Raw genomic sequence first — 27,598 nt, 5'->3', positions numbered from 1 at the left:
CGGAGAGACACTTGATTGATAGTTTATCGCCTAAGTGAGCGTCAATTGGCACCCAACAAGGAGCAATGACATTTAATGAAACACTGTCAACGAGCACTCGCTGCATGGGGATGTTGCCGCTGACAGACAAATGGGATAGGGAGCTGGTGGCACCCGAAAGGGTTGCGAATGGGAAAAAATTTTGGCAGCCAACTGGCTATAAAAGTCGTGGGCAAATGCGGCACGCGCTTCATTCACAGGACGTACGCGAACGGAGTACAACACACAATTACATTCACATATTAAGCATAAAAACAAAAAAAAAAAAAAAAAAATTAGAAAATAAGGAAAAGGAAAAAGAAATCACACAAGCACAAAGAAAAACATCCTCGGGCAGAACAGTTGCCTCGTAAATGGAAACACTGTGGAAATCACATTAAGCATTTTCCTGTGTCTCAGCAAATTCAATTACGTTCAAGCTATTAATAAATAATGCATCTGGGAAAAGACTGGGAAATGCAAGCAGTTGAAAAGTGAAAGGCATCGGAAAATAAAACTCATTTTTAAAGCATACCTGTTGCTCTTTCCAAATAAAAAGTAAGTAAAAATAATAATAACAATTTAATATAAAAATGTGCATCTTGCAGTTAATTGCTGAAATTTCAGCTTTGCAATAATTTAATATAATTTTGTTTAATATCTGTAGATGAAGGTAGGAAGCGACTAGAAGTTCATTCAAATTTATGTATTTATATTAACTTATTTTATATTGATTTAATTTTCTATGAAGTCTTAATAATATTGATACAAAATAATCCCATCACATTTTGGTATTTGTATATATTCTCCATCGAATTTAATTGAATATTGCAAGAATAAGTTAATTTCCATTTAGTATTTTTTTAAATTATTAAATATATAATTATTTATTTTATATATTTTTCTAGACAGTTAAAACACATTTTACCATGTATGGAATGTTGTATGAGAGTGTCCAGCACTATGTGCAGAAAGAATACGGCAAAGAAGTTTGGTCAAAAGTTTGCCACATTGTGGACTGCAAGCACAACAGCTTTAAGACCCATCAGATATATCCGGATAAGCTGATGCCAGATTTCGCAGCAGCTCTATCCGCAGTAACGGGCCAGTCCTTTGACTTTTGCATGAACTTCTTTGGCAAATGTTTTGTGCGTTTCTTCAGCAACTTTGGTTACGATAAAATGATACGCTCCACGGGTCGGTATTTCTGTGATTTCCTGCAGTCCATCGATAATATCCATTTGATTATGCGCTTCACCTATCCGAAGATGAAGTCACCCAGCATGCAGCTGACCAGCATGGATGACAATGGAGCGGTTATATTATATCGTAGTGGTCGCACCGGCATGTCCAAGTACCTCATCGGGCAGATGACGGAGGTGGCCAGTGAGTTCTATGGCCTGCAGATCAAAGCCTATGTGATCGAGAGTCAGAATGATATATCCGGCGGCACTGCTGGACCCATTAAATTGACAGACGGTCCTCTAACGGTTATAGTCAAATATCGGCTGGACTTTGATAATAGAGAATATATGGCCAAGCGTGTGAATACTGAAGCGCATCCTTCGCAGTACAGGATGCCGCAAGTAAACTTGAATGTGTTCCTGGATCTGTTTCCTTTCACGATTGTCTTAAATCATGATATGAAGATAACGCATGCTGGCGAGAAAGTTGTTGAGACGTGGATAATGCACAATCCCGGAGTCAATCCCAAGTCCTTCATTGGCACATATGTCATGGATCTGTTTCACTGCCGTCGCCCCAAGGATACCACCATTACCTGGGACACTTTGATTCAGATGCGAGCGGTGCTCTTCGAGTTCGAGCTCATACGCACCGGGCATAATCGAGCCGCCTATGAGGCTGTGCTCAACATGGACCTTGAGAACTATGATGACATGGTCCTGAACGAGGCCCAGACTACAGCGCTGCAGAAGACCAAGGATTTAGCGGAGAAACTGGAAGAGGAGTCTGGTGACGAGCGGGAAATCGATCCGGCAACGGGCGAACGCCGATCTTCGGATGGTGTTCGCTCCATTCTACTCAAGGGACAGATGTTCTACATTAAGGATGTGGACTCTTTGATCTTTCTGTGCAGTCCTCTGATAGAGAATCTTGATGAGCTGCATGGGATTGGTTTGTATCTAAATGATCTAAATCCACATGGCCTGAGCCGTGAACTGGTGATGGCGGGCTGGCAGCATTGTTCCAAGCTAGAGATGTTGTTCGAGAAAGAGGAAGAGCGCTCTGATGAGCTGGAAAAATCTTTGGAATTGGCGGACTTGTGGAAGCGTCAAGGCGATGAGCTGTTGTACTCCATGATACCCCGTCCCATTGCAGAACGCATGCGATTGGGACGTGAACACGTCTGCCAGAGCTTTGAGGAGGTTTCCGTCATATTCATAGAAGTCATGAATATCTACGACAGCGGCTCAAATAACGTCCAAGAAGCCATGCAGGCTGTTAATACGCTCAACCAGGTGTTTTCAGCAATAGATGAGGAGATCATATCACCATTTGTCTATAAGGTGGAAACTGTGGGCATGGTCTATATGGCGGTATCCGGAGCACCGGATATCAATCCTCTACATGCCGAGCACGCTTGTGACATGGCGCTGCGCGTTATGAAAAGGATTAAGTCCCACAATCTGCCAGATGTGGCTATTCGAGTAGGTATCAACTCGGGTCCAGTCGTCGCTGGGGTAGTTGGCATGAAGGTGCCGAGGTATTGCCTGTTTGGAGATACTGTGAATACGGCCTCACGCATGGAGAGCAGCGGCGATCCGTGGAAGGTGCAGTTGTCCGGTTATACGGCCGAAAAGGTGCAAACTGCGGGCTACAAGGTTGAGTCACGCGGTACAGTTAAAGTCAAGGGAAAGGGCGACATGGAAACCTTTTGGCTTGTGGAAGGACCTGAGGAATGAGAATTGAGATAAATATACTAATTAATGTACTCGTGTAATCTATTATGATATATACCAATGCACACTTAGTTGACGTAATAAAATATGCCCTCATGTGGAGCACCCTGCACTTGAATTGTACTGCTAGAAATTTTAAATGCAATAAATTTGAATGTTTCTCATTATTCTGGAATGATTTAAATGGTGAGTGCTTGAAGAGCTTGCTATGACTTTAAAAGTAAATAATTAAGACTAGTTAAACTTAATTAAAAACCCAACATTTTGGAGGATAATTATCTAGTTGAACTATCATCAGAATTTTGATATTATTTCTTACAAATAATTTACAAGAATGCTTAGAAATTGCTGAGTGTTTTGAGTAGACTGCTAAGGTATCTCACTTATATAGTAGCTTTTTTTCAGTGTTCTCTATAGTACTAAATAGACTTACTTATACGAATAAGTATTCAGATTTGGTTTTTACGCTTGCCTCTTAATTATTTTCCTGTTGAAATGTATAATTTCTTAGGAGAAACACTCTTCTGAATGCACTTCAAATGTTTCGAAAACAATATTATGTCAAAGCTGCAGATAATTTAGATCTTATTTGTCTCACTTATTTTCTTGTGTTTACGTATATAAACGGTTTCCATATCCTTGGTAATGTTGCTTTGATGCACTCGAACCTTATGATTATGTCAAATAAGAGGAAATATTTTGACGTCCGCTGTGGTAAGTTAGTCGCAACCTACTGTCGCTGGCTCCCATCCAAGTATCAAATTTAATAACATTTATGAGCGGTTCGCGTGTCAAAATGCGTGCACACCACAAACACAGACACGAACACAACCACAAACACAGATACAAACACGCACACACACGCACACATTGTCACTGAGACACTCATCATAAAAGCGTAGCATACTTTCTGGCGAATATTAGTAACAATTGTGGTTGGTCCCTCTGTACCTGGGATGTGCCACTGCAATCAAATTAAGACATTCTGCGTGACAAATGGGCGCTCAAAGTCGCACGTAATATTTTAACTTAGTTGGGCCAATTAATTTCAGTTTGAGTTCGACTTCAACTAAGGTACGTTCATCAGTTGAGTTTGTGCGTGTACATCTTAATTACCTATTGAAATGATATTGTTATGTTTGTTGTTTTCACATAATTCGTTGTTGTCTTTCCTTAATGGTATTCTGAGTATATTTTAAACGTCCGCAAACAAACATAATTTCCATTTTCCTCCATTTGCCCCTTCTGTTAAGCTGAATGGAACGAATTTGGAAACGTTTATGGACCTTAAATCCATCCGCACTTATCATCATCATCATCAGTTTAGCAAACCAAATTTTGTGCCATAAAGTTGTCAACGTTCATCGAAAAGCTCGCTTTGAATCCTTTTTATTTGCAGTCGAACTTTGCTTTACCCAATGCCAAAAATACGCATTAAATTGCTTTAAAGCAGAACATCAAACTCGTAGCTAAGGACCAAAGGACACACACATACACACACACACACACTTATATACATGTTTGTATGCTTACTGTATTTTATTGGTATGCGTAAAAATGGCAGAGCATTAAATACAGAAGGGGACGAGACGGTCCCACGCATAGACAGTGTCAAAGGCTACAACAATAATACAATTCATGAACTGTGAACAAGAGACAAATAGCTCAGGGCTACGCTGTGATAAACCTGGAATTGGTAATGGAGAACTAGTTGGTGAATTTTTAAGCATCAATCTATTTTAGCATAGCTTAAGGTCTGATTGTAAAACTTTTTAATGATTGGTAAAACTTTTCGTATTTGAATACCAAGCTAAAATTGAAAAAAACTCAAATAATCGATTTTTTATGAACAAATGCTTTGGAGCCTCTCTGAATCTAGAGCACTTTTCATTCCAATTTCTTGGTGAATTGCCATGTTCGATATATCAATATATTATCCTTCTAGTCAGATCCTAACTTCTATTGTTGATATTCATACCTAGAAATAAGTAAGCAAATGGGAATGTTGATATTAAGCTTATTAAAAAAAAAAAAACAACAACACATATTTACTGTATTTTTATTAGTTAAGTTTTCTTATAGCATTCTCAGTCAATATAAAATATTATATATTATCATCAACAAATTTTAAAATAAAGTAAAGTTAAAGCTAAAGGTTTTCCACAGTATCTCAAACTAATTTTCGTTTATTTAACAAATCTCTAATTACATATTTAAGTACTATAGTATCATAATAACTAAGTTATTTTAATTAGTACGATAATAATTAAGTACAGTATTATATGTAATTCGATACACTGAACACAAAACCAATGCTTTCATGGGCTTTTTGTGTGCGTCCCTATTGCAACACTTAAGTGTAACAACAAGTGAGGAAGGAAAACATTTCCTAGGAAATGCCAAGAGCCAGGAGTAAGCTCGTAACGGCAAGGAGCTAGATATAAACTCGCTTTCATTTGATGCTTTATCGAAAAGTGAGCGTCAATTGGCATAAAGCCCTTTGGGAAAGTGTGGGGATGCGGGAAGTGAGATGCGGAGGGAGTATTGACATGAAATGAAACACTAACGATGATGATGCGGGCAGGAACGGTTCGAGGAGCTCTGCGTGTCTACACAGTGGGGGGTGAAGGAGTGGGGCACATGGTATTAGCGGGGTAGCAAGTGAGGCGCGGTAAATACAACAACAAAAAAGGCGTAAAGTGCGCGCAAAAGTCGAACGGAGGCAGGTCCAGTGCCGGCTATAAAAGACCTGGACGCCAACGAGACACGCTCCATTCACACGACGAGGCCAGCCGAAGATACACGACGAATTTTCAAGGCTCTTACGCGACACAGCCATGAAGCACAAGGCACAAAGCATCGTTAAGCACTGTTGCAAAAACAACAAAATTAGTTGAACAGCAGCAGCCGAAAGCGACGGTACGTCAACAGCTAAAACTGAGTGTTAACAACGAAAATAACAATTTCGAGAAAAATCTGTATTCGCGGATTTGTGTCTGTATCTGTGAGTGTGTGTTCTGTGTGTGTATGTATGTGTGTTGCTCCATTCAGCATATGCCGCCCGATGGCGCTGTAAAGTATAAATAAAATATGCGACTAGGTCGACTAAAACTAAGTCAGCGCAAAAAGTGAATGGGAAAGTGATTTAATGCTTGATCTACTTGATGCTGCAAGGCAAATAAAAAATACAAATGCCTAAATGCTTGATTAACCTGATGATTTCCACGAGTAATATATGCAACATTAATTAATAAATAAACAAGATAATTTAAATGTTAAGCGGCGAACAGAATTATTTACTTTAGTAAGCCAAACAAGATTATTTAAATTTGTTGTGAAAGAAAGTTGACGGTTTTTAAAAAACTCTGCTTAAAGCTGAAACCGACCTTTACGAATTGGATAAACAAGATATCTTGGATAAATTATCTCCCACTCATGGTAAATATGCTTTGGTATAAACAGTAGTAATAAGAGCAGGAATAAGTTGCTATGGAGCTTGAGCTTAATTTAATTATCACAAAATTTGATATTCTTGCCATATTCATTATATTCGTGAACAAATTTTAGGTTTTCCTAATTTATTATGCCAGCTATATTAAATTCGTGTTGAATTTATGGGTTCTCAGTTGGTTTGACAAATGATTTACACAAGTTGCCTGAAACCCAATAAAGAGCTAAACAAAAGAAATTAGCAGATGAAAGCCACTGAAGTAAGTTAAGCCCACAAAAGGCTTCTGTTATTTTAAGAACGTGACAGGCGAAAGGACATTTAACGGATGCGGGAAACAGGCAGCTTGTTTAACAGGCGAGCGCATGTCTTGTCGGCGTGAATGTAAAACCAAATTAAACCGCCAGAGCAATAAATCAAAAGATATTTTTGGTCGAAGCCTCTTAACTTTTTTGTGCATGTGCCGCTAACAGATAAACTTGGTTGGTTTTCTGGCAACAGCAGGCAGTGTATGTGAATGGATGTGGATGGGACAAAGAATGCTCACGTGACATTTGTCAAATCTAACTCAATTTTATGCTTGACTTCAGAGGTTAATCGGTTTAGCAGGTTAACCACAACATCCTGAAATTATGAACCAATCATTTTGTTTCAAAATATCATAAGGGTTATCTCTACTAAATATTATACAAAAGCCAAATTCAATTTAACAACTAGATTCATTAAAGATAATATAATTAAAGTTATTTCACATTGCTTAAATATATTGGATATTGGTATATTTAATTAATTCAAATATGATATCTATAAAACAATCGACTCAATTGCTGTAAGAATTTGCCCTCAATACTCTCTGATAAATTGCGTTATTCTTTTCTCATTCTTTTCGTTTCCAGTAATGACTTGTCTCCAGTGCGACCTTATAGGCATAATAAAAACATATCGTGACTAGAGTAATATAATAATTGACTAATCGCTCTTCAGGAGTTGAATTTAGATAATCCCTGACAAATTGACTTGCATTTTTTCTTGCCCCAGCACTCTGCTTAATGGAAAAACTTTGCGATGTGCTACCCTAATTATATTCTTGCAAACTTTCGCTCATTACAGATAAGCTTGGCGCAAGCAATTTGAACGCACACACAGCCACCTGACCAGCCATCTCAGCCTCCCATTCCCATCCACTCCCCACTCAGGGGAGCCACGTAAATTGAGCGGACCACAATCGCCATCATGTACGGCATGCTATATGAGAGCGTACAGCACTATATACAGGAAGAGTACGGCATGGATACGTGGAAGAAGATTTGCCACATTGTCGACTGCAAGCACAACAGCTTTAAGACCCATCAGATATATCCGGATAAGCTGATGCCAGATTTCGCAGCAGCTCTATCCGCCGTAACGGGCCAGTCCTTTGACTTTTGCATGAACTTCTTTGGCAAATGTTTTGTGCGTTTCTTCAGCAACTTTGGTTACGATAAAATGATACGTTCCACGGGTCGCTATTATTGTGATTTCCTGCAGTCCATCGATAATATACATGTGCAAATGAAATTCACCTATCCGAAGATGAAGTCACCCAGCATGCAGCTGACCAGCATGGATGACAATGGAGCGGTTATATTATATCGTAGTGGTCGGACCGGCATGTCCAAGTACCTCATCGGGCAGATGACGGAAGTTGCAAAGCAGTTCTATGGCTTGGATTTGAAGGCCTATGTTATTGAGAGCCAGAATGATATATGTGGCGGCACTGCTGGACCCATTAAGCTAACAGACGGTCCCTTAACGGTCATTGTCAAGTATCGCTTGGATTTTGACAATCGCGATTATATGGCAAAGCGTGTTAATATTGTTGCTCATCCGACTCAAGTTAAGATGCCACCTGTGGATCTGAATGTATTTCTCGAGCTATTTCCCTTTACGGTTGTCTTAAATCATGATATGAAAATAACGCTGGCCGGGGAAAAGATTATTGAGACGTGGATTCTACACAATCCAGGCGTTAATCCTAAGCACTTTATTGGTACCCACGTCATGGACGTGTTTAAGTGCCGGCGACCAAAGGACACCAAAGTCGAATGGGAAACCATTTTGCAGATGCGAACGGTTCTATTCGAGTTTGAGCTGATACGCACCGGGAACAATCGAGCCGCCTACGATGCGGCCCTGAATGCTGACTATGATGATCTCGATAGCTGTGACGATCTGAGCTTGAACGAGGCACAGACCATGGCACTGGCTAAGGCCGCGGAGTTTGAAAAAGAGCATGCGAAGGATGAATTAGAAGTGGCGGCCGCAAAGGAAGAAATTGATGAGGCGACAGGACAGCGTCGACCTTCTGTGGGTCTGCGCTCCATTCTACTCAAGGGACAGATGTTCTACATTAAGGATGTGGACTCTTTGATCTTTCTGTGCAGTCCTCTGATAGAGAATCTTGATGAGCTGCATAGCATTGGTTTGTATCTAAATGATCTAAATCCACATGGCCTGAGCCGTGAACTGGTTATGGCGGGGTGGCAGCATTGCTCCAAGCTAGAGATGTTGTTCGAGAAAGAGGAACTACGCTCCGATGAGCTGGAGAAATCTTTGGAATTGGCGGACTCCTGGAAGCGTCAAGGTGATGAGCTTTTATACTCGATGATACCGCGACCAATTGCCGAAAAGATGAGATTGGGACAAGAGCACGTCTGTCAGAGTTTTGAGGAGGTCTCCGTCATTTTTATTGAGGTGATGAACATCTACGACAGCGGAGCAAACAGCATACAGGATGCTATGCAGGCTGTTACTACTTTGAACAAGGTGTTCTCAGCACTCGATGAGGAGATCATATCACCATTTGTCTATAAGGTGGAAACTGTGGGCATGGTCTACATGGCGGTGTCCGGAGCACCGGATATAAATCCTCTGCATGCCGAGCACGCTTGCGACATGGCCCTGCGCGTTATAAAAAAGGTTAAGGCACACAATCTGCAAGATGTGGCTATCCGAGTCGGTATCAACTCGGGTCCAGTCGTCGCAGGGGTAGTTGGCATGAAGGTGCCGAGGTATTGCCTGTTTGGAGATACTGTGAATACGGCCTCACGCATGGAGAGCAGTTGCGATCCGTGGAAGATCCAGTTGTCCAATTATACGGCGATAAAGGTGCGTGAGGTGGGCTACAAGGTGGAGGCGCGTGGCTTTGTGAAAGTTAAGGGAAAGGGCGACATGGAAACGTATTGGCTGCTGGAGGGACCGGAATAATATTAATTTACTCACAGATTATCATCTTATGTATTAGTCAAATCTTAAATAAACTCTTTGTAGAGCTTTACGACACTTTAAATAACCCGCCTTTTATTGAGCAAGCAATATAAGTGAAGTTTCAAAGTATTCGATAGATGGAAAATCGGTTAGAGCTGCTATCGGCAAACTGTCATTCACATTGTCAGGGAAATAAGTCGATAACAAGTCAAAATCTTGCCTTGAAGATTTGCTTTCAAATTTTATGGAGATTGCTCTGATATAAAGATAAATTTGAGATAAATAATTTCAGTTGTAATTGCTAGACAAGATGCTTAAGTTTAATTTAATAGTCGCTGTTTGCGAAAACTTTGGCATCGGTTTCAAGGGCAATCTCCCATGGAATCTCAAGTAAGCTTCAAAGTCACCCCGAAATTAACTCTCTTATAATATATGCATCTTACAGATCGGAGCTGAAGTATTTTAGTCGCACAACAAAGCGCGTCTGCGATCCTTCCAAGCGCAATGTCGTCATCATGGGCAGGAATACCTATATGGGCGTCCCGCCAAGTAAGCGTCCACTGCCAGATCGCTTGAACATTGTGCTCAGCACAACGATGTCTGCAGCCGATCTGCCCAAGGAGGTTCTGCTGTGCCGCAGCCTGAATGAAGCAATGGAGACCATCGAGAGCCCCGAATGGTGCAAGCAGGTGGAGAATGTATGGATTGTCGGCGGCAGTCGTGTCTATGCCGAAGCAATGGATTCGGAGCGTTTCCATCGCCTCTATTTGACCAAAATCCATGAGAAATTCGAATGCGACACATTCTTTCCCGAAATCCCGGATTGCTTTAAGGAAATCCCACTCGACGAGCACACCCCAGACGGTATCCAGGAGGAGGATGGCATTAAATACGAGTACAAAATTTTGGAAAAGCAATAATGTAATAACATAAAACAATAAAAGCTGTCAATTTATTTATTTCGGCCACGGACGTCATCCGGCGTTATCGTATCGCCCTCGAGTGCCTTGGCGGCCAACATCAGTTCGTACAGCTGCACCACTTGGTCATCCTTGAGCATCTCCACCGACTGCGGATCCATTTGCTCGCCCAGCTCACCCCTCGGCTTGCCGCGCAGTCCCAGTTGCTGTGTTATCGTGGAGGCGTAGCGCTAAAAACATGAGGCGTGGCAATTAGAATGCCCAATTATTGTGCTTACGTAAAACTCACAGCCCATTCGGTCATGAAGAGTTGCGCCTCCATCGGATTGCATTTGATGTGACGCCTGAATTCATCGCGGACATAGTTATCGCCCAAGGCGCGCAGTTCTGCTGGCATTCCTTAAATAGTATTGAGATTTTGCAGTTGTTTTTGTTTACGCTTTTTGTCTTTGCGTGTTGCACTCACCTCGATGTAGCCTCAATATGGTTTTGTAAAGCAAACGCACGCGCTGCGGATGAGTTAGTTGGTTCATTATAATTTTCGACATTGTGTTTCTTTCATAAATATTAAATACTAAATATTAAGCGACTAACGATATATATTACAGAAATTAAATCCTAACTTGCAACGCGGGGCAGCAAGCTAGGCCCAGGGCTGTGTGCTTTCCAAACACTTATCGATAATTTGCCAATAAATAAACTGCGGTCTCATTATAAAGTTGTCAAGTTGGCAGTACCGCAGCAAATACAATTTTAAGGCATTTGAATTTAACTGCAGTTTTGCTCAGATTGGCATGTCTGGGTCGCGCGTCCCTTGCAAAAGAATTCCTGCACAGGAAACCGGGATGCTTGCGTCGATAAAAATCAACAATAAAGATACGCAAAATACATGTATTTTATTTAAAAAGTGTTTCAATATATAAATTAAATAAGTGAAAAGGTTACAATTTGCGTGTGCATCTGTGTGCCACTTAAGTCTAGCTTTATTTCTTGCTTGCGGCTTCCTTCTTTTTTTTTTTTGTCTTCGCTTCTCGGCACCAAGCGAAAGTTGCAGCCGACAACGCCGACGCTCAAACCGCCCACAAACTTCTCCAATTTTCTGCTGCCAGCTGCATCGAAACGGTAAATACAATAAAAATGTCGCTAGATGGAGCGCAAATGAGTTGTGTAAATGCCGCTGGTGGATCTACAGTGGCTTATACGGCAAAAGGAAACAAATTCACCGTTGGCTCCTATCTTGGCTGCGATTTGGTTTTGCCCGATGCGGAGCGCATTCACTGCGAAATCCAATGCGATTCCTTTGGCAGGGTGAGTAGCTTTTTGGATATGTGTGCGTATGTATATGCTAGAAAATGCGCGCGTCTTTCATATTTGACAATTGCGAACATCTATTTCATTTTATAGGTAACCATTTACAACCACTCGCGCAACAAGCCCATCTTGTTAAACGATCAGATCGTGCATGCAACGGCCAAGCGCCCATTGCCACATGGTGCACGCATTCAAATCCTGAATGATGTCTACAGCTGGCAATTTGCTAGAACAACCGATGAGCTCCTCACGCCAGATCGTCCACCGGCAGAGCAGGCGTCCAATTCGGCGCCGAGCCTTATCGTGAGTACAGTTCTCAGTTTTATGGGTACATTAATAATTGCCGCCAATTCTGTGTATTTTACAGGCTCATCGACAGCGTCGACAATTTGAAAATCGCCTCACCGTCCACAAGTAAGTAACAGCAAAAGGGCCTGCAAACGGCAAGCAAAAAGACGACCACTCAGGTAGTCAGACGAGCATCCAATACACATTTAACCCCTAAAAATGTTCTGCCATATGCTAAAAGTCGCAAGTAAAATCAAGACCAATTCAAGGCGCATTCAATACAAGCCATTTTTAAAGCTGCAAGAATTTATATTAATTCAATTCGTTTTTCTGTGAATAAGTAGATCTACAGAGGATTATATTGGTTATACTTCTTTGAAATAAATAGCGTTATTTACAAGCGTCTCTTTGATAGAGCTCTATAGAAAAGTTGAGTTAAAATTTGTATATTATTAAATTTAACAGTGAGTTAATATAATATTACATAAGCATAAACATAACATTTAACATGTTGAAGATGCTCGGATAGCTATACTTTATATTTCACATCCACGTTTAGTCACAATTTGAGATAGAAGTAATCAATGCCTCGCAAAATCTATTTTTAGGTATTCTTATTTTAAGTAATCATATTTGCAGATCGCTTTATTGAATTTTTTGCTCGCACAGTAGTCTATATTGATTTCATTCAGGCTGTTATTCATGTAAATGTGCTTTAATCAAATGCTTATGGCTTGCAGCTTTCGATATTCAATCAATTCGGACGATGAAGGCAATACATCCATTGAATTGCGCCAGCTGGAGATCACCTCAAACAGCAATGCGGCTGAAGAGCCAGAGTGCAATGAACTGGAGGAGAGTATGCCCAAAGTGGATCTGCTTGAGGCGACACAGAACAAGGAGAACACCAGCACACTCATCAATAAAACAGTGCTGCAGCTGTGCGCTCGCTCTGACGTAGTCATCACTTCGTTTTCACCGCGCCAAACGGGCGTCAAAATTGAGAAATCCTTTACGCGTGTGGTCAAGCCGAGCACAGGTCTCGGCTTACTGTCGGTGGCGACAACACCGAGAAGTGTTTATAATACGCCAAAGAGCGTGCTTTCCGAGCAGAACGATGACAGCTGCAGTCGCGATTTAATGGAATACAGCACACCATCAACATCCAAAATAGCTGTGGCTGGCATGCGATCATCTTCCATGTATCTGGTTGATTTAACAACCCCTCAGCGACTAAGGCCAACGCTTAAGCAGACGCCTGCCAGCAGTGACGTCATAAGCGTTGATTCCACCGACGAATCGTCGGATGCATCGCCATTGATCATCGACATCACCAACTCAGCCAGCCCATCCACATCGATGATGGCAAGGCAAAAGTCGCGTCCGTTAGCCAAAACGCCCAAGGACCAGCTGATGTCTGCCGGTGGTACGCCCAAGCACACATCCTTGGTGAAGCGTGCAGTGCTCAGCAGCGCCAAGAAGCAGTGTCTATCAGTGCCGCGTCGCCTGCCATTACACCACCCACAGCCACAATGGCGTACACCAGTCCGACGAAATCTGTCTGCATTGGCGGATGAAGCACCGATGACATCGCCACGCGAACGGCAAACCTCATCCATTGGCAAGCCGCGCCACACGATAACCTCGCAACGGCGAAACACGCTTGCCGCCGCTGTTAAACTGAGCGGCGTTGGCCGGAGCAACAAGCTGGTGGCCAAAGCCTGTCGAGCTCTCAACTCGCCCAAGCAGGGGCAATCACCACATCGATTAAAGCCAACGGCAAGTTTTGCACCAAACGAAGCCTCGACACCCTCGCGTGAACAGAATACGTCGGCTGAGCTGAGTCGAACGTTTACCATTGATGGCGATGGTGACGAAGTGCCGCATAGTCCCACAGCTGCAGCACTTGAGGCAGTTGCTTCCTTGATAACTGATGGGGAGACTGGCCAGCCATTCCCCGATCGGAGTGTAAGCAAAAAGTTGTATGAATCTCTCACGAGCGAGGAAATGCAGAGCAGCTCAAGGCGCACGTATTTAGTATGTGTCGAAAATGCTGAAATTTTCACGGAGAACGGCAAACATATTGATCAAATTGTCAATCCCAATGATGCTGCGGTAAAAGATACACTAAACCGAACATTTGAAGCGAATGGTTGTCTTGAAAGAGCAGCGGACACTTCAATCACCAGCAATCAATCCCCAAAGGCAGAAATTGCTATTAAGAGTATAGGCAACGATGCGCATGTTGAGGAGAAAGTTTCCAGCAATGGCAATTCAACTGAGGAGGAATTGACAACTGAAGCCGTCGATGTTATTGAGGATAGCATTTGTGAGGAGGTGGTCACTACCACAACTACCACAAATCAAGATGGTAAGTACTTAATATTAAATCAATATATCAATTGCTTAACTTACGAAAAAATAAACTACAAAAAGCTACAGTGGGAATCACACATGTGCGTCTGGTTGAGGATACGATTTGCGAGGAAGTGGCAACCAGTGAGGAGCACTTTCCCACAGCAAATGGTGAGTGCTTCAAACGTAGTTGGCCTATCTGAAATTACTCGAAGTATTTGTTAAATAAATATCAAACTTACGTTGAACTAACATATTACCAGAAGTTAATATTTGATATAAATTGTAAAAAATAGTAAAACTCATTTTTTTGTATGCTCATCGCAGCTAGTACCGACTCTCAAGAGAAGGAAGAAGAAAAAGTGGAGGAGGACGAGGCAAATTTGATAGTGGTAGCACCGCCTGGTCAAACGCCAACACCCACACGCAGCTTGCGACGCTTTTCAATGGATCAGCAGAAGACAGTTAGCTTGACGCCCAGGAGAAGCGCACGTCTCCAATCCATGGAGCTTGGAAAGCAGCCAACGCGACGCGCCTCTTGCTCGGCAGCCCTGGAAAGTCTAGCCGAAAGTAGTGTGCTTGCAACACCCAAACGAAAGCGTCGCCTCACTGAAAATATGTCCACGCCCACGCGAAAATCACTGCGTCTGCCCAGCCATACACGAAAGAGATCGGCGCAGTTGGATGAATCTGTAGGCGACATGGGCGTTGTTGTGGAGGAAATGGCTGCTGAACAAGCTGAAGGTAAGTCTGTTGATACCATGCAGTAATCCTTAGTTAATGTACAAATTCTAAAACAGCTGACAAATTGCCAGCGGATGAGGATTACGGCACTGAAGTACCTGCTTCGGAAGCAGATGCGCCGTACAAAATTGACTATCACGGCATGCGGGAGCTGCTCAAGACTCCGAAGAGCTGCAGCACTCCACGGTTCAGAGGACTGCGTGAATTGATGCGCACTCCGAAGGTGACAGCGTCGCCCATGTTGGACAACATTGAAGAACTACTGGAGGGCAACTCAAACGATGCTTCGGCAACTCCCAAACGTCAGATAACTGCCAACCGTCTCACATTTGATCTGACACAATCCGAGCCAGCTGGCGATGCACAGGATATGTATTTCAAGACGCCGCGTGCCAAGAACCTAATGATACCAATTGAACCCGCCAGCGCCGTGTTGCAAACGCGCGACAATTCACAAGACACAACCACCGAATACGATTTGAATGCGACTAATGCCACACTGCACTTGGACAAAATCTTTGATGATGTCCTAACAGCGGAGGCAACTAATGCGACAATCACCGTCGAAGATTCGGAAGCCGAGATTAATGTAACTACAGTGAGCACTGGCAACGTAAGCGCTGCAGATCCCTTGGCTACATCTGCAGCTGCGACTATGGTGTCGCATAACAACACATCATCCGAGGCTATGATGACAATTGGAGATATTGACGAATCCCACAAAGATCCTTTAACAAGCACTGCATTCAAACCTGGAGCTAGAGATGATCTCAAGCTAAGCGCTCTGAACGACGAGCGTTACGCTAATAAATCCAAGTCTCTGGACGTATGTGAAGTGAGTGGCATACAATTACTGGATCAAACCAGCGATTCCATGTTCTCGGAACAACTGATTGTCACCGGAGTTGACTCTTGCGATGTGACCTTGGAGGAAACAAGGCCGATTGCGAGTCGCACACCCAAGAAGGACTCACTGGAAGAATCCTCTACGGATTCGACGGTTGGCTTGGCAGAGCCTCTAGTTCTTAGCGATGATCAGGATGTGGTCGAAACACCAATTGAACAGAAGAACAATGATGGCCATGAATCCGAAGCCTCAATCGAAGAATTGGCCGTGCAAATTGAAACACCAAATAAAACTCAATCTGAGGTAGACTTGAATGCTTCGAGCATTATTGGTGCTCCTAAATCGCCAATTTATCCTATTGACACCAGCCAAGCTAGTCGTAGTGAGAGCGAGGAAACTACGACAAATCCTGTCGATGAATCTTTAATCATAATGCAAGAGGATTCAACGCTTGAGTTGGATGCGTCGAATGCAGCCGACGAGTCATCAAGCCAACATCTAAGTAAAGTTCCAGATGAAGCGGCAAATGATGAGTCACTGATTATGCTAGATTCTTCAAATGCAGCTGAGGCTGATCTTGATCCAGAAGCGGAGAGTGTTGAAAAGCAGTCTTCTGCTGAAGATGCCAATGAAGCACTTATTCTTGATCAACTTGATAAAGAACTAGATACGATTACAGCCACTGCCGAAGAATCGCCAATTGGCATAAATGCAATTGAAGAAGCTCTTAAGGCGTCCATCGAAAAAGAATTAGAGCATGACGAGGTAAAAGATGCAAAAGAAGCTGAAACACCTTTACCTAAAGATTCAACAGAAGAGCTTGAAGCTGAAACTGAAATTGAAACTAAACCAAATCAGCAAAAGGCAAGTATTGAAGAATCAGCAGCTCCGTTGGAAATTGTAGACTCAAAAGAAGCAAAATTAAACAGTTCGAGCTCAATTGATCTAGTAAAGGAAAGCACAACAAAATCTACAGGAAATTTGGCAAATGTGTCGGTTGGGACTAACCTGGATACTTCAGTTGTAACAGCAGCTAATACGGTTAAAGAAAATCTTGTTAAATTAATAATTCCTGACATTATTATAACATCTCCTGAAATAACGTCCATGGACATTCAAGATCAAAATGAATGTCAAGTCGAAACTAGCCCTCTAAGTGATTCGTCAATCGAAGGGTATGCTTCAACTGTAGACGAAAGTAAACAGATCGAAGTAACATCTACACAAGCCAAGAATGCTGCAGCGGACAATTCTAAACTACAGCAGGAAGTCCAGGAAGCTTTGTCAACATCTACTAAAGAATTGTCGACCAACAAGGAGCCATCAAAGTTAAATGAGTCCGACAATGTGGACAACGAGCAACAGATCGCATCGCTGGAGATAGAAACAACTAAGGACGAAGAGGAACTGAACGATACCACAGAAGAAGATACTCCCCAGGCAGATCTAGAAACGAGCGCCACAAGCCAGGAAGAGTCGTTAGTCGTTGAGCTTGATGATGAAATTGAAAACAAATCCGTAGCAATTGAAAAGTCTGTTGATATCCCATCGAGATCTTCAGAAGAATCAACAGCCGACACAAATGAAGTTGAGGCTGTTGCGGAAACGATAAATTTAGATGATTCAATGATTGAACTAAATGCATCAGTTGCACTCAAAAGCGATAAGGAGGAGCAAGAAGTCAATGAGGTGGTGTCCGAAGTGTTATCCGCATCAGTTGAGAAACCCGTAACTGAGGATGACGAAACAGATGTAACTGCTGAGGAAGACCAAAACGAGTCTTTAATTGAATTGGATACTGCAGATCCAGCTGAAACAAACAATGGACAGGCTTCGATTGATGAAAAAGATTTTAAAACTGAATCAAAATCTGCTAAAACAACATCAATTGCGATTGATGAAGACCCAAACATGACTCAGATCGATGATGAAGTCAGAAATGAATTTGACATTCAACTGGACTCATCACTTGCAACAGCAGATGTTGAAAAAGATGCTGAAATCGTATCCATATCTTCGAGTAAATCGTCAATGGAGGCCATGGACACAAATAAAACTGACCCATTGGAGTCTTCTAACACGGATGAATCCATTATCGAATTGGCTGCTGATGATTCACTTTTAGCTGAATTTGATGAGACTGAAATCGACGAATCTGCTGAAATGTCCCGAAATAAAGACGAAACTGCGCCTAATGATCCAAATTATGATGTTCAGGTTGTGGAAGTTTGCGCTGTTGAAGAATCTTCAATTTGTATTATTGATTCAAAGATAGCTCAGAATGTGGTGCCTTCCAACACAGATGAATCCTTGATAGCATTGGATGCTGAGGATAAGGCTGAAATTCAAACTGCTAAGAAGGCTACAAGTGAAGAGCTGTCCGATGAAGAATCTGCGCCTGAAGTTAAAAAGGATACAGTTCAGGATGAGGGAGTTGCTGCTGTTGTAGAATCTTCAGTTGAGGCCATGGATACAACTACAGCTGCGAATGTGGATCCTTCCAACACAGATGAATCTTTGATAGAATTGGATGCTGATGATTCAGCTATAGCTGAAATCCAGGAATCGACTGAAAAGTCTATGGAAGAAAAGCAGTCAAATGAAGTGACAAAGGATGACGCTCAGAATGAAAAAGTTTCAGCGGAATCGTCAATTTCGGTCAAGGATACACATAGAATTGAGAATTTAGAACCTTCTAACACAGATAAATCTTTGATAGAATTGGCTTCTGATAATAAGGCCGACATCAAGGAATCTGCTGATCTGACTATAAATAAAGAACAGTCAAAAGACAAAATTGCGTCTGAAGTTAAAAAGGATGTTGTTAAGAAGGGGGAAGTTTCAATTGAGGTTATGGATACAAATAAATCTGAAAATTTGGAGACTTCTAACGCAAATGAATCCTTGATAAAATTGGCTGAAATCCAGGAATCAGCTGAAAAGCCTTTAGAAGAAGAGAAGTCAAATCAAGTTACAAAGGATGATGTTCCGAATGAAAAAGTTTCAGCAGAATCGTCGGTTGGTGTCATGGATGCAAATAAAACTGAGAATGTAAAGTCTTCTAACACTGATGAATCATTGATGGAATTGGCTGCTGGTGATAATTCAAAAATCCAGGAATCTGCTGAACGGTCTATAAATAAAGAGCAGTCAAATGACGAAACTGTGCTTGAAGTAGAAGTTCAGATAGAGGAAGTTTCAGCTGTTGCACAATCGTGTTTTGGTGTTATGGATACAGATAAAGCTGCAAATGTGGAGCCTTTGAAAACAGACGAATCCTTGATGGAATTAGCTGCTGATGATTCAGTTAAAGCTGAATTTGCAAAGGCTGAAATTCACGAAACCGCTGCCCGGTCTATAAGTGAAGAGAAGTTAAATCAAATCGCAAATCATGATCAGAATGAAATAGTTTCAACTGTTGAAGAATCGCCTGTAGAAACTGATGAAGACCAAGTGATGGCTGCTTTGGATACTTCAATTGGAATTCAATCAGTTAGTAAGGAAACAGATGAGGGCTCAACTTCAGCGGCAAAGTCTGTCAATAAAAATCAAGTTCATGTCGAAAAATCATGTGACAATGTGGTTGATTTGGATGCTTCGAGCAACGCTGCAACCAATCTTGAAAAAGAAGTTAAACCATCGCCTACTGAAGAGATCATAGCAGAGGTGGCAGTTTCAGTTTCCAACTTAATCGATTTGCCCTCAACTGAAACTAAAAGTAATCAAAATGGTGCTTCGACCGCTGAAGCAACTCCCATCAAAGATATGTCAGTCGCGATCAAAGATCGAAATCAAGTTAATGACGAAACTAAGCCATCAATTATGGATCAGTCGGAACTGAAAGTGTCAGTAGAAGCTAAAGAGGAACCAACCACTAATGAAAAGTCTTCAGGAGTGCCAGCAATACAAATGGAACAAATTGACGACGTAATTGATTTGGATACAAGTAGTGAGGATGATCTGGAATTAGAAGCAGCTAATCGAATCAAGCAAAGCTCATCTATGGTTCCTCAGCAGCAGGAAAAAGATATGTCAACAATTGCTAAAGAACCCATTGTTGTGGTCCCAGAATTAAATGCTTTCAGTGCCAATGATACTATTGCAGCTGACGAAATAGAAACAAAACAATGCAAAGAAGCTGAAGTTGAGAATCTATCAAAACAATGTGAAAAGAATAAACCCTCAACGGCAGCCGAAGGACAAGATCAAATACATGAGGATGAGATTCCGACAGATGCTTCAGTCGAAGCAACTTCAAGTCAAGTGATTGAATCGAAAGAACCTGTACCTGAGCCTAAGCTCGCGGCAGATAAACAAAAAGCTGCAGCTCTTCTCCCAGAAGAACCAATAATTAAAAAAAGACGCGGACGAAAGCCGTCTGTGGATATTAAAGGATTTGAATCACAAAAGGAGAACAAAGTGGAAGATGTAATCGACAATGACTTGGAACAAATAGATATGTCAAAAGAAACAAGCGAGCAACCAAAACCCACACGACGTGGAAGAAAACCAATGCCAGAAGCGGATAAAGCAGAAGCGCATGCACAGAAGCAACCAGAAAAAGAATTAGGAGAAGAAATAACAGAAGAAGCGCACGTGGATCAGCCAAGAAGACGGGGACGTCCTCGCAAGCCATCAGCGGAAGTTGTTGAGGTTGAAGTTGATACACAACAAACTCCACAGACCAAGCGGCGTCTCCGGAAAGCCTCAGCGGAGGTGAGAGAAACACCTGAACGGATACAACCCACACGCCATGCACGCAAAGCATCAGCGGAAACTGTGGAGGTCGCGGCGTCAATCGATGAACACTTGGAAGTCATAGAGGAAGCTATCGAACCGACGCAAAAGAAGCAACGACTGGAGAATAGAACCGATGCGAACGCGGAGCATAAGCAACAGAAAAGACGTGGCCGCACACCATCGGTTGCCGTAGAGGTTCACCAAGAATCGCTTGAGCCTGTGAAGCCATCGGGCTCGCGTGAGAAGAGCGTGCCGCGACGCGGAATAGCGATCAAGGCGATCAACGAGGCGTCCGCACAAATAGTTGAGCCAGCTGACATTAAGCCAAAGCGACGCGGCAGAAAGCCTACTGCTCAGGTGGAACACGCTGATGACGATCCGTTGGAGTCAATAGAAATATCCACTTCTACTTCAGGGAAGGCCATCAATGAGGCGACCGAACCATTGGTTGAGGCAGCTGACATTAAGCCAAAACGACGCGGCAGAAAGCCTACTGCTCAGGTGGAACACGCTGATGACGATCCGTTGGACTCAATAGCAAAGTCAATTTCTACTCCAGAGAAGGCCATCAACGAAGCGAGCGATCTCGTAGTTGAGCCAGCTGAGATTAAGGCAAAGCGACGTGGCAGAAAGCCTACTCAGGAGACACACACTGACGAGCCGTTACTGGAGTCAATAGAAAAATCCATTTCTACTCCAGAGAACGCCATCATTGAGGCGACCGAACAATTGGTTGAGGCAGCTGAGATTAAGCCAAAGCGACGTGGCAGAAAGGCTTCTGCTCAGGAGACACACGCTGACGCGCAGCCGCTGGAGTCAATAGGAAAATCAACTTCAACTCCAGAGGAGCCATCAGCCGAAAAGCATATAACTCAACGCGGTCGCAAGCCATCGGCTTATGTTGAGGCCCCAGTGGAAGAACCGCCTCAAGCCGAAAAGAAGCTAACTCGACGCGGTCGCAAGCCTTCGCCATATGTCGAGGAACTAGCAGGGGAGCCGCCACAAGCCAAGAAAGTAAACGCTCGCCGTGGAGGCAGGACCTCGTTGTCAGCGCCTAGAGACGAGCTGGAGGTGCCGGTGCCGGTGGCAACTGTGATGACTGCTAGCGACACGGCATCACCAAAGCCCCAGCAGTTGCCCAGCTCCGAGGATGAGCTGACACCACGACGTCGCGAGGGTCGCAACTTGCCACGCAAAAACTATGATGAAACCCACTATGACGATAAGCTTAGCGCTCCGTCACGACGGGGACGTAAGCCTGCCGTCACCAAAGCACCGATTGCATCGCCCACAATCAAAGTGGTTGAAACTGAAGCAGCGCCATTGCCAACAGCGTCGGTGCCCACCACAAAGCAACAGAAGGCAGGAGTGGAACCAGCCATGCTGGAATCTGTGGAATCCAAAACTGCCGCTGGAGAAGTAACTTTGTCAGAGCCCACAAGTGCACAGCGGCGCGAGGGGCGTAATATGCCACGCAAGAACTACAGTGAGACCTCGGACGATGACAAGCCGGGCACATCGCGTGCTCGCCGCATACGTCAGCCGGTAGCCAAGGCGCTGGAGTCGCTGGTGAATGCAGAGGAGCGACCTGCAACGCCCAAACGTCGCAAGGCTAAAGTCGATGACGAGGAGCCGCTGGAGAAGAAGTTTGCAGCAGAGGAGTCCACGCCACAATCCGTGGCCAAATCTCGTGTGGGCACTCGACGTAAAGTAGCCCTTGTAGATGAAATTACAGAAGTCGAAACAGCTACACCAGCGGCCACCAAACGTGGTCCACGTAGCCGCAAAGAAAACGCCACCAGTCAGCACGACGAGTCTGCCTTAGATGTGGATGTGGTGCCGCCCAAGCAGCAGCCCGTCAAGCGCAATGCACGCAAAGCCAAAGCAGTCGAAGAGCAAACAGAAGACGATGTGCAACCGACCAACAAAAGAGGGCGAGGCGCTGCACGCGCCAAGACACCAGTCGCGGAGCCAACCAAAGCTATCGATGTGGATGTTGTTGTTGTGGAACCGACAACGCTGGAGGAAGTGCCGGCCACCACCAAGAGAGTGCCGGCAGCACGTGGACGTGCACGCGCCATCAAGGTCGTCGAGGAGGCGGAAGCCGTGCAGAAGACGGCAACGACTCTACGATCAGCACGAGGTCGCAAGGTGCACTTCGAGGCGACGGTTGCGGCAGAGGCGGCGCCTCAACGTGCCACACGCTCTCGCCGCAAATAAACACATTTATTATTTTAGTATCCTAAAACCGTACGTTTTTGTTTTTTGTTTTATGCGTCCTGTGTACAAAAGAAGAATTGTTTACAGAATGGTAGTATATGTAGTTATGTATTGTTAATTTTTAAGTTACAAACAAAATTAAGGAGACAGTTTGGAAAAAGAAGTTATAATTTTAAGACAAAACACATAAATATGAATACATGAATAAAAGTTTTGAAATCTAGATATACATAATACAAAATGCATATGAATGAATACACATATAAATATAAATACATAAATGGCTTACCTTTTAAGGATTATCATCAAGGATTATTAACTATAATAAACAAAATTCTAACACCCATTCAGAGATTTTTGATTTTTTCTTTACATTGGGCGCAATCAGAATTTGAGAAATCGGTGGACATATTTGAGGATTGTGAAAAGATTTCAAATAAATGAGATTAAATAAAAAACATTTTGTTTAGCTTACGATTGACTTTGCCGTCATTTATTTAATATTTGAATGCTTCATCAATTGTATCGTTATAAAAAATTTGGGTTTTTGGTATAATCGTATAACTAATTCGTTCCTGCTTGTGCTTATCCATATGATTTTATAATTGCATTAAAATAGTAAGAGACTTATCTTCCAATACAACATGCATTGGTATTTTGGGTTTTGGGTTCTACATAACAAGGGACTACAAAATGGTATTATATTGTAGTAAACACTCGCATATAAAAGCTGTCTATATAAGGTATGTATATATTTTTAGTACATAATTCGAAAGAGCTTAGCTTAAAACGCTTGAGAACATATTGTGGCAGAGTTCTTGTATATAAAATTTGTGCCATTTAAGTATAGTATATAAATAAAAGTAAAACATATGTAACAAAGAAAAAGCGATAAATAAATATTAGATTTATAAAATGATAAAGGACGTGTGAGGATTCTGTGTTGCAATAAACATTTTGTAGAACCAGCTCCACTTATCATAAATAGCATCTATGTCAAATAAAGCACAATAAGACTTAGCATAAAACATAAATACGACGTCTGATTATACAATAAAACAGTTATAAAAGTAGCTTCAATTTCACTGGGTAATACTTTCAAGAGCTTCCAAGTATATACACATGAACCTTATACACATCTCAAATGTGTACAAATGTGCGCACTACTAGATAAATTAAATAACTTTGAAAACAATCGGTATTCGTATAAATAAATGTAAATGCAAATGATTCATATTTATGTGTGCGCGTGTGTTTTGTTTTCCTTCTTTTTTTTTCCTTTCTTAAATTTATATATGCTTCGTTTTTTAGGCTTTCATCAAGAGATGCGGCTCGGAGCGCAATGAGTCCGTGAGGTATTGCGTTTTCATTGTTTTCTGAAAATAGCGTTTCTCGTTGGGCGAATTCACCATGTACACAATTGGACGAACGCCCACATTGCGCCACAGATCGCCGATGTGGCTGCAAAATAATTCGTATATTATGTTAGATGTACACACAGATTATTAACATATGTGTATATCAATATGTGTATAGCTTACAAGTTGAATTCTTCCTTGTTGAGAAACACGACACTAATGCCAATTACAGGCGCAATAATATTACGCAAGATTGCGCCATAAATTGAGGTAATCAGCGTTGAGGATTTAAGTATAGACAGCGATAGACAGCTCTCATGCCAAAGACCACATATGATTTCAGGCCTCAATTTGCGCAACTGTGTGGATGTTAATCAAATAAAATTGTCAGTTTGAGTGAATGTGTAGAAAATAATTATATGCAACAATTTGGACAGCATATGGGTTATTTTCGCAAACCTGATAAATGGCCAGCGGCGACCGACTAATGACAACTGTGCGCTGCGTAAACGTTTCATTTGCAGCCATAAACTTCTGCAATTGATCAATCATAGCGGCGCTTGTGTCCTGCAGATTCAGAAACAAAGTGGGCGAAGTCCACTGATCCTCCAGAAAATCGGCAAGCTGCTTTAGTGTGGCAACAGACTCCGTTTCGTACTGAGAGCTGCAATAAATAATATTCATATTAAGAAAAACTATTCAAACTAAATGTTGTAGATAAACAAGACAAATTTCTATGCTTGCTTACCCCATAGGATGGTGCTCTGTGATGCTAAGTTGCTGCAGTTCATGGAGCGTATGATGCGACAGGTTGCCCGTTAGGCCGGCACGCTCCACAGTCAGACGATTGGCAATGACAATTTCGTTGCAGGCAGTTATACCGGCATCCACAAGGACATTGCGATAGCCACGTGCGAGGCACTAAAAACATAAATACAGATTTAGGGTTGTTATTGATTTTTGGCAACAACCACTCATTGTCTGGTGACGTCACACACACACACACACACACACACACCTTTTTGAGAGCTGCCTTTGAGTTTTCGGGCGCATCGTAGCCGGCACCACGATTCGCGATGGGCCAATAATTGGGCCAATCGTCTGGCGTGTTGAGGAGACTGAGTAAACGCTTTTCGTTGGGGCTGCGCTGAAGCTTGACGAATTTCGATGCCACACAAATGATGAGCAGGGTGAGTGTGCACCACGGAATCGCCAGATTGCAGAAGAACCACAACACATTGAAGCAGAAGAAGACGAGACTCACCGAACAGCAGAATAGCTTATAAATCATTTTCAGGCACAGCCAGAACCAGCGCCACCACATTCACCAACAAGACTGCAAAAAGATGCACATGCAAATTGTTTTAATTATTGTTCGTTTCGTTGTTGTTGCCACTCTTCTGATTTATTTATAAACTGTGTCTGTGTTTTGTTAGTTTGCTGATAATTTGCATTTACCCCAATAAGAATGCCCGCCGCCGACCACCGTCCGTTGCCACTCCCTCAAGCACACACCTCACTCTTCGCTTTGCACGGCTTTCTGTGTTGGGCACCTGTATTTCAGTTGCTGACACAATTCGCTTGAATCAAATTCACTTTTGCTCGTTTGCCAATTGACGCAGCGTGTCGTTGTAGGGAAGCCGTTGTTAAATTAAAAGCGCTGCAGAAGCGGTGTGTGCGTAAATTTTCCAATAAGAAGTCAACCTAGCGATGTGCAAATGCTATCAACTAAAGCACGCAACTATCGATAACGTGCGTGCAGCCACAGAATGTGGCGCGCGCTTTTTGAATGTCAGTGAGTAAAGTACATCATGATTATCTCCAAGAATCATTCAAATATCAAAAATAAGTATATTTTTATCACGCAATTTATTATGATTTATGATTATTTAAGACTCTTTTACAATTTGGTTAGCAAACGTACCCAGCGTCTAATAGATGGATGCGACATCCGTGCATAAACACCCGGATAATATGGATCTGTAAATGAGCAAAGTTATGTAACCAAATATAATAGATAAGAATGGATAAGTTAACTCCTACCTGCACATCCAACGCCCCAGGAAACAATGCCAATCAGCTTTCCCTGGGCGACAAGTGGACCACCGCTGTCACCTGTGAATAATTTTCAGTAAACGGATCGTAAATTTAAATGATTGAAGTGCGCATATAAATCATGTTTCAAAAAAACCAGATACAATTCGCTGCATTGACTAATCTGTACAATAATATTCGCATATTTTAAATGCTGCTCCAAGACTGTAAACAATGGAATGTTAATGAAAAAGCAACTCACCCTGACAGGCATCCGTGTTACGTGCTGCGGCACAGAACATACTAAAAAAAAGCACAGAACAAATTAAGATATGAATTATTGGTAAGTATTGTTGCTCGAATCAGGTATCTCGCTTTGGTTACTTACACATCGGTGACACCGCCATGAAACATCAGATTTCTGTGACATTTTTGCTGATTAACCGTCAGCACCGTGGTATATTTTAGCACCGAGGATAGTGTCGATTCGGTGCTACTCATGTGGCCCCAACCCGAAACCACAGCACTTAAGTTTTCCACAATGGGCTCTCCAGACTCGGGCAAGCTAATCGGCGCCGCATTGGGATCCATGGTCAAGGCGCCAATTTGTGTGCGCAGCAGGGCCACATCGAAATTCATGTCCTTGGGATCATAGGTGGGATGCTTATAGATCGTACGCACATTCATCAGGCTGCCCCCGCTGGAACGTCTTACGCTGCCAAGTCGCAGGCTGAATTCCTGAGGCTTTCTCTCATGGCCATCGACGCAATGGGCCGCCGTTATTGCCCAGCTGCCGTCCAACACAGCGGCGCCACAGATGTGTATTGTGAGACGGCGCAGGGACAGCTGATAGGGAAACTCGCCGTCGAACGCCTCCCTGCCATTCACAATGCGTCCATCGGGACGACGTTTCCCAGCTGCTGATCCGCTGGTCCATAGAAGTGAGAATATCAGCACAAGTTGTGCAATTGGCTTCTTCATGGCTTTGCTGACTCTTCAAAACTGAGCGACAGCTGTTGAACATGGCTGGAGTTTTGGTAGGCAGAATTGTTTTGTCAATCAAGCTTCCGTTCCTCTCGCTGGAGTTGCACTTCACCTTATTTTTATCAATTCTCTCTGTTATCTGTTCGTGTTCTTGATTTCTGACG

General features: G+C 42.7%; 7 protein-coding genes and 1 long non-coding RNA gene across 10 annotated transcripts; 5 read left to right on the top strand and 3 right to left on the bottom strand.

The window, feature by feature from the left end:
- Positions 1-947: 947 nt before the first annotated feature.
- Positions 948-3,056, top strand: LOC6563530 (soluble guanylate cyclase 89Da). The gene has a single exon (XM_001990305.2). The coding sequence runs from the start codon at positions 948-950 to the stop codon at positions 2,940-2,942; it is 1,995 nt and encodes a 664-aa protein (XP_001990341.1). The 3' UTR covers positions 2,943-3,056.
- Positions 3,057-6,102: 3,046 nt separating this feature from the next.
- Positions 6,103-9,701, top strand: LOC6563531 (soluble guanylate cyclase 89Db). Of its 2 annotated transcripts, none has more exons than XM_001990306.2 (2): positions 6,103-6,377; positions 7,498-9,701. In XM_001990306.2, the coding sequence occupies exon 2, from the start codon at positions 7,621-7,623 to the stop codon at positions 9,631-9,633; it is 2,013 nt and encodes a 670-aa protein (XP_001990342.1). In that variant the 5' UTR covers positions 6,103-6,377; positions 7,498-7,620; the 3' UTR covers positions 9,634-9,701. The 2 variants fall into 2 exon arrangements, with proteins under 2 accessions (XP_001990342.1, XP_032593502.1); XM_032737611.1 differs by lacking the exon at positions 6,103-6,377 and adding an exon at positions 6,626-6,649.
- A 110-nt stretch (positions 9,702-9,811) lies between these two features.
- On the top strand, positions 9,812-10,605 carry LOC6563532 (dihydrofolate reductase). Its single transcript, XM_001990307.2, has 2 exons — positions 9,812-10,023; positions 10,079-10,605. Exons 1-2 carry the CDS (start codon positions 9,944-9,946, stop codon positions 10,551-10,553), a joined length of 555 nt encoding a protein of 184 aa, XP_001990343.1. The 5' UTR covers positions 9,812-9,943; the 3' UTR covers positions 10,554-10,605.
- On the bottom strand, positions 10,556-11,232 carry LOC6563533 (succinate dehydrogenase assembly factor 3, mitochondrial). Its single transcript, XM_001990308.2, has 3 exons — positions 11,020-11,232; positions 10,843-10,952; positions 10,556-10,783 (listed from the first exon to the last, which is right to left on the bottom strand). Exons 1-3 carry the CDS (start codon positions 11,099-11,101, stop codon positions 10,586-10,588), a joined length of 390 nt encoding a protein of 129 aa, XP_001990344.1. The 5' UTR covers positions 11,102-11,232; the 3' UTR covers positions 10,556-10,585.
- A 131-nt stretch (positions 11,233-11,363) lies between these two features.
- LOC6563534 (titin) lies at positions 11,364-23,293 on the top strand. Of its 2 annotated transcripts, none has more exons than XM_032736941.1 (7): positions 11,364-11,861; positions 11,958-12,167; positions 12,232-12,278; positions 12,893-14,523; positions 14,595-14,678; positions 14,835-15,251; positions 15,308-23,293. In XM_032736941.1, exons 1-7 carry the CDS (start codon positions 11,691-11,693, stop codon positions 23,056-23,058), a joined length of 10,311 nt encoding a protein of 3,436 aa, XP_032592832.1. In that variant the 5' UTR covers positions 11,364-11,690; the 3' UTR covers positions 23,059-23,293. The 2 variants fall into 2 exon arrangements, with proteins under 2 accessions (XP_032592832.1, XP_001990345.1); XM_001990309.2 differs by having other exon boundaries at positions 14,589-14,678.
- Positions 23,294-24,305: 1,012 nt separating this feature from the next.
- Positions 24,306-25,942, bottom strand: LOC6562964 (glycerophosphodiester phosphodiesterase 1). Its single transcript, XM_001990310.3, has 6 exons — positions 25,875-25,942; positions 25,435-25,752; positions 25,165-25,337; positions 24,876-25,080; positions 24,600-24,775; positions 24,306-24,519 (listed from the first exon to the last, which is right to left on the bottom strand). The coding sequence occupies exons 2-6, from the start codon at positions 25,738-25,740 to the stop codon at positions 24,366-24,368; spliced, it is 1,014 nt and encodes a 337-aa protein (XP_001990346.1). The 5' UTR covers positions 25,741-25,752; positions 25,875-25,942; the 3' UTR covers positions 24,306-24,365.
- A 201-nt stretch (positions 25,943-26,143) lies between these two features.
- Positions 26,144-26,611, top strand: LOC116805448. The gene is made up of 2 exons (XR_004365189.1): positions 26,144-26,211; positions 26,332-26,611. It is a non-coding gene; the product is annotated as an uncharacterized LOC116805448 (long non-coding RNA).
- LOC6562965 (trypsin-4) lies at positions 26,281-27,446 on the bottom strand. Its single transcript, XM_001990311.2, has 4 exons — positions 26,839-27,446; positions 26,713-26,753; positions 26,460-26,531; positions 26,281-26,396 (listed from the first exon to the last, which is right to left on the bottom strand). Exons 1-4 carry the CDS (start codon positions 27,429-27,431, stop codon positions 26,317-26,319), a joined length of 786 nt encoding a protein of 261 aa, XP_001990347.1. The 5' UTR covers positions 27,432-27,446; the 3' UTR covers positions 26,281-26,316.
- Positions 27,447-27,598: the final 152 nt, after the last annotated feature.

This window comes from Drosophila grimshawi, unplaced genomic scaffold, assembly GCF_018153295.1.
Source record: "Drosophila grimshawi isolate 15287-2541.00 unplaced genomic scaffold, ASM1815329v1 contig_311, whole genome shotgun sequence".
NCBI classification, from domain to species: Eukaryota; Metazoa; Arthropoda; class Insecta; order Diptera; family Drosophilidae; genus Drosophila; species Drosophila grimshawi.
Note: the sequence above shows the minus strand (reverse complement) of the source record. Positions and strands in the feature narration are given on the sequence as shown.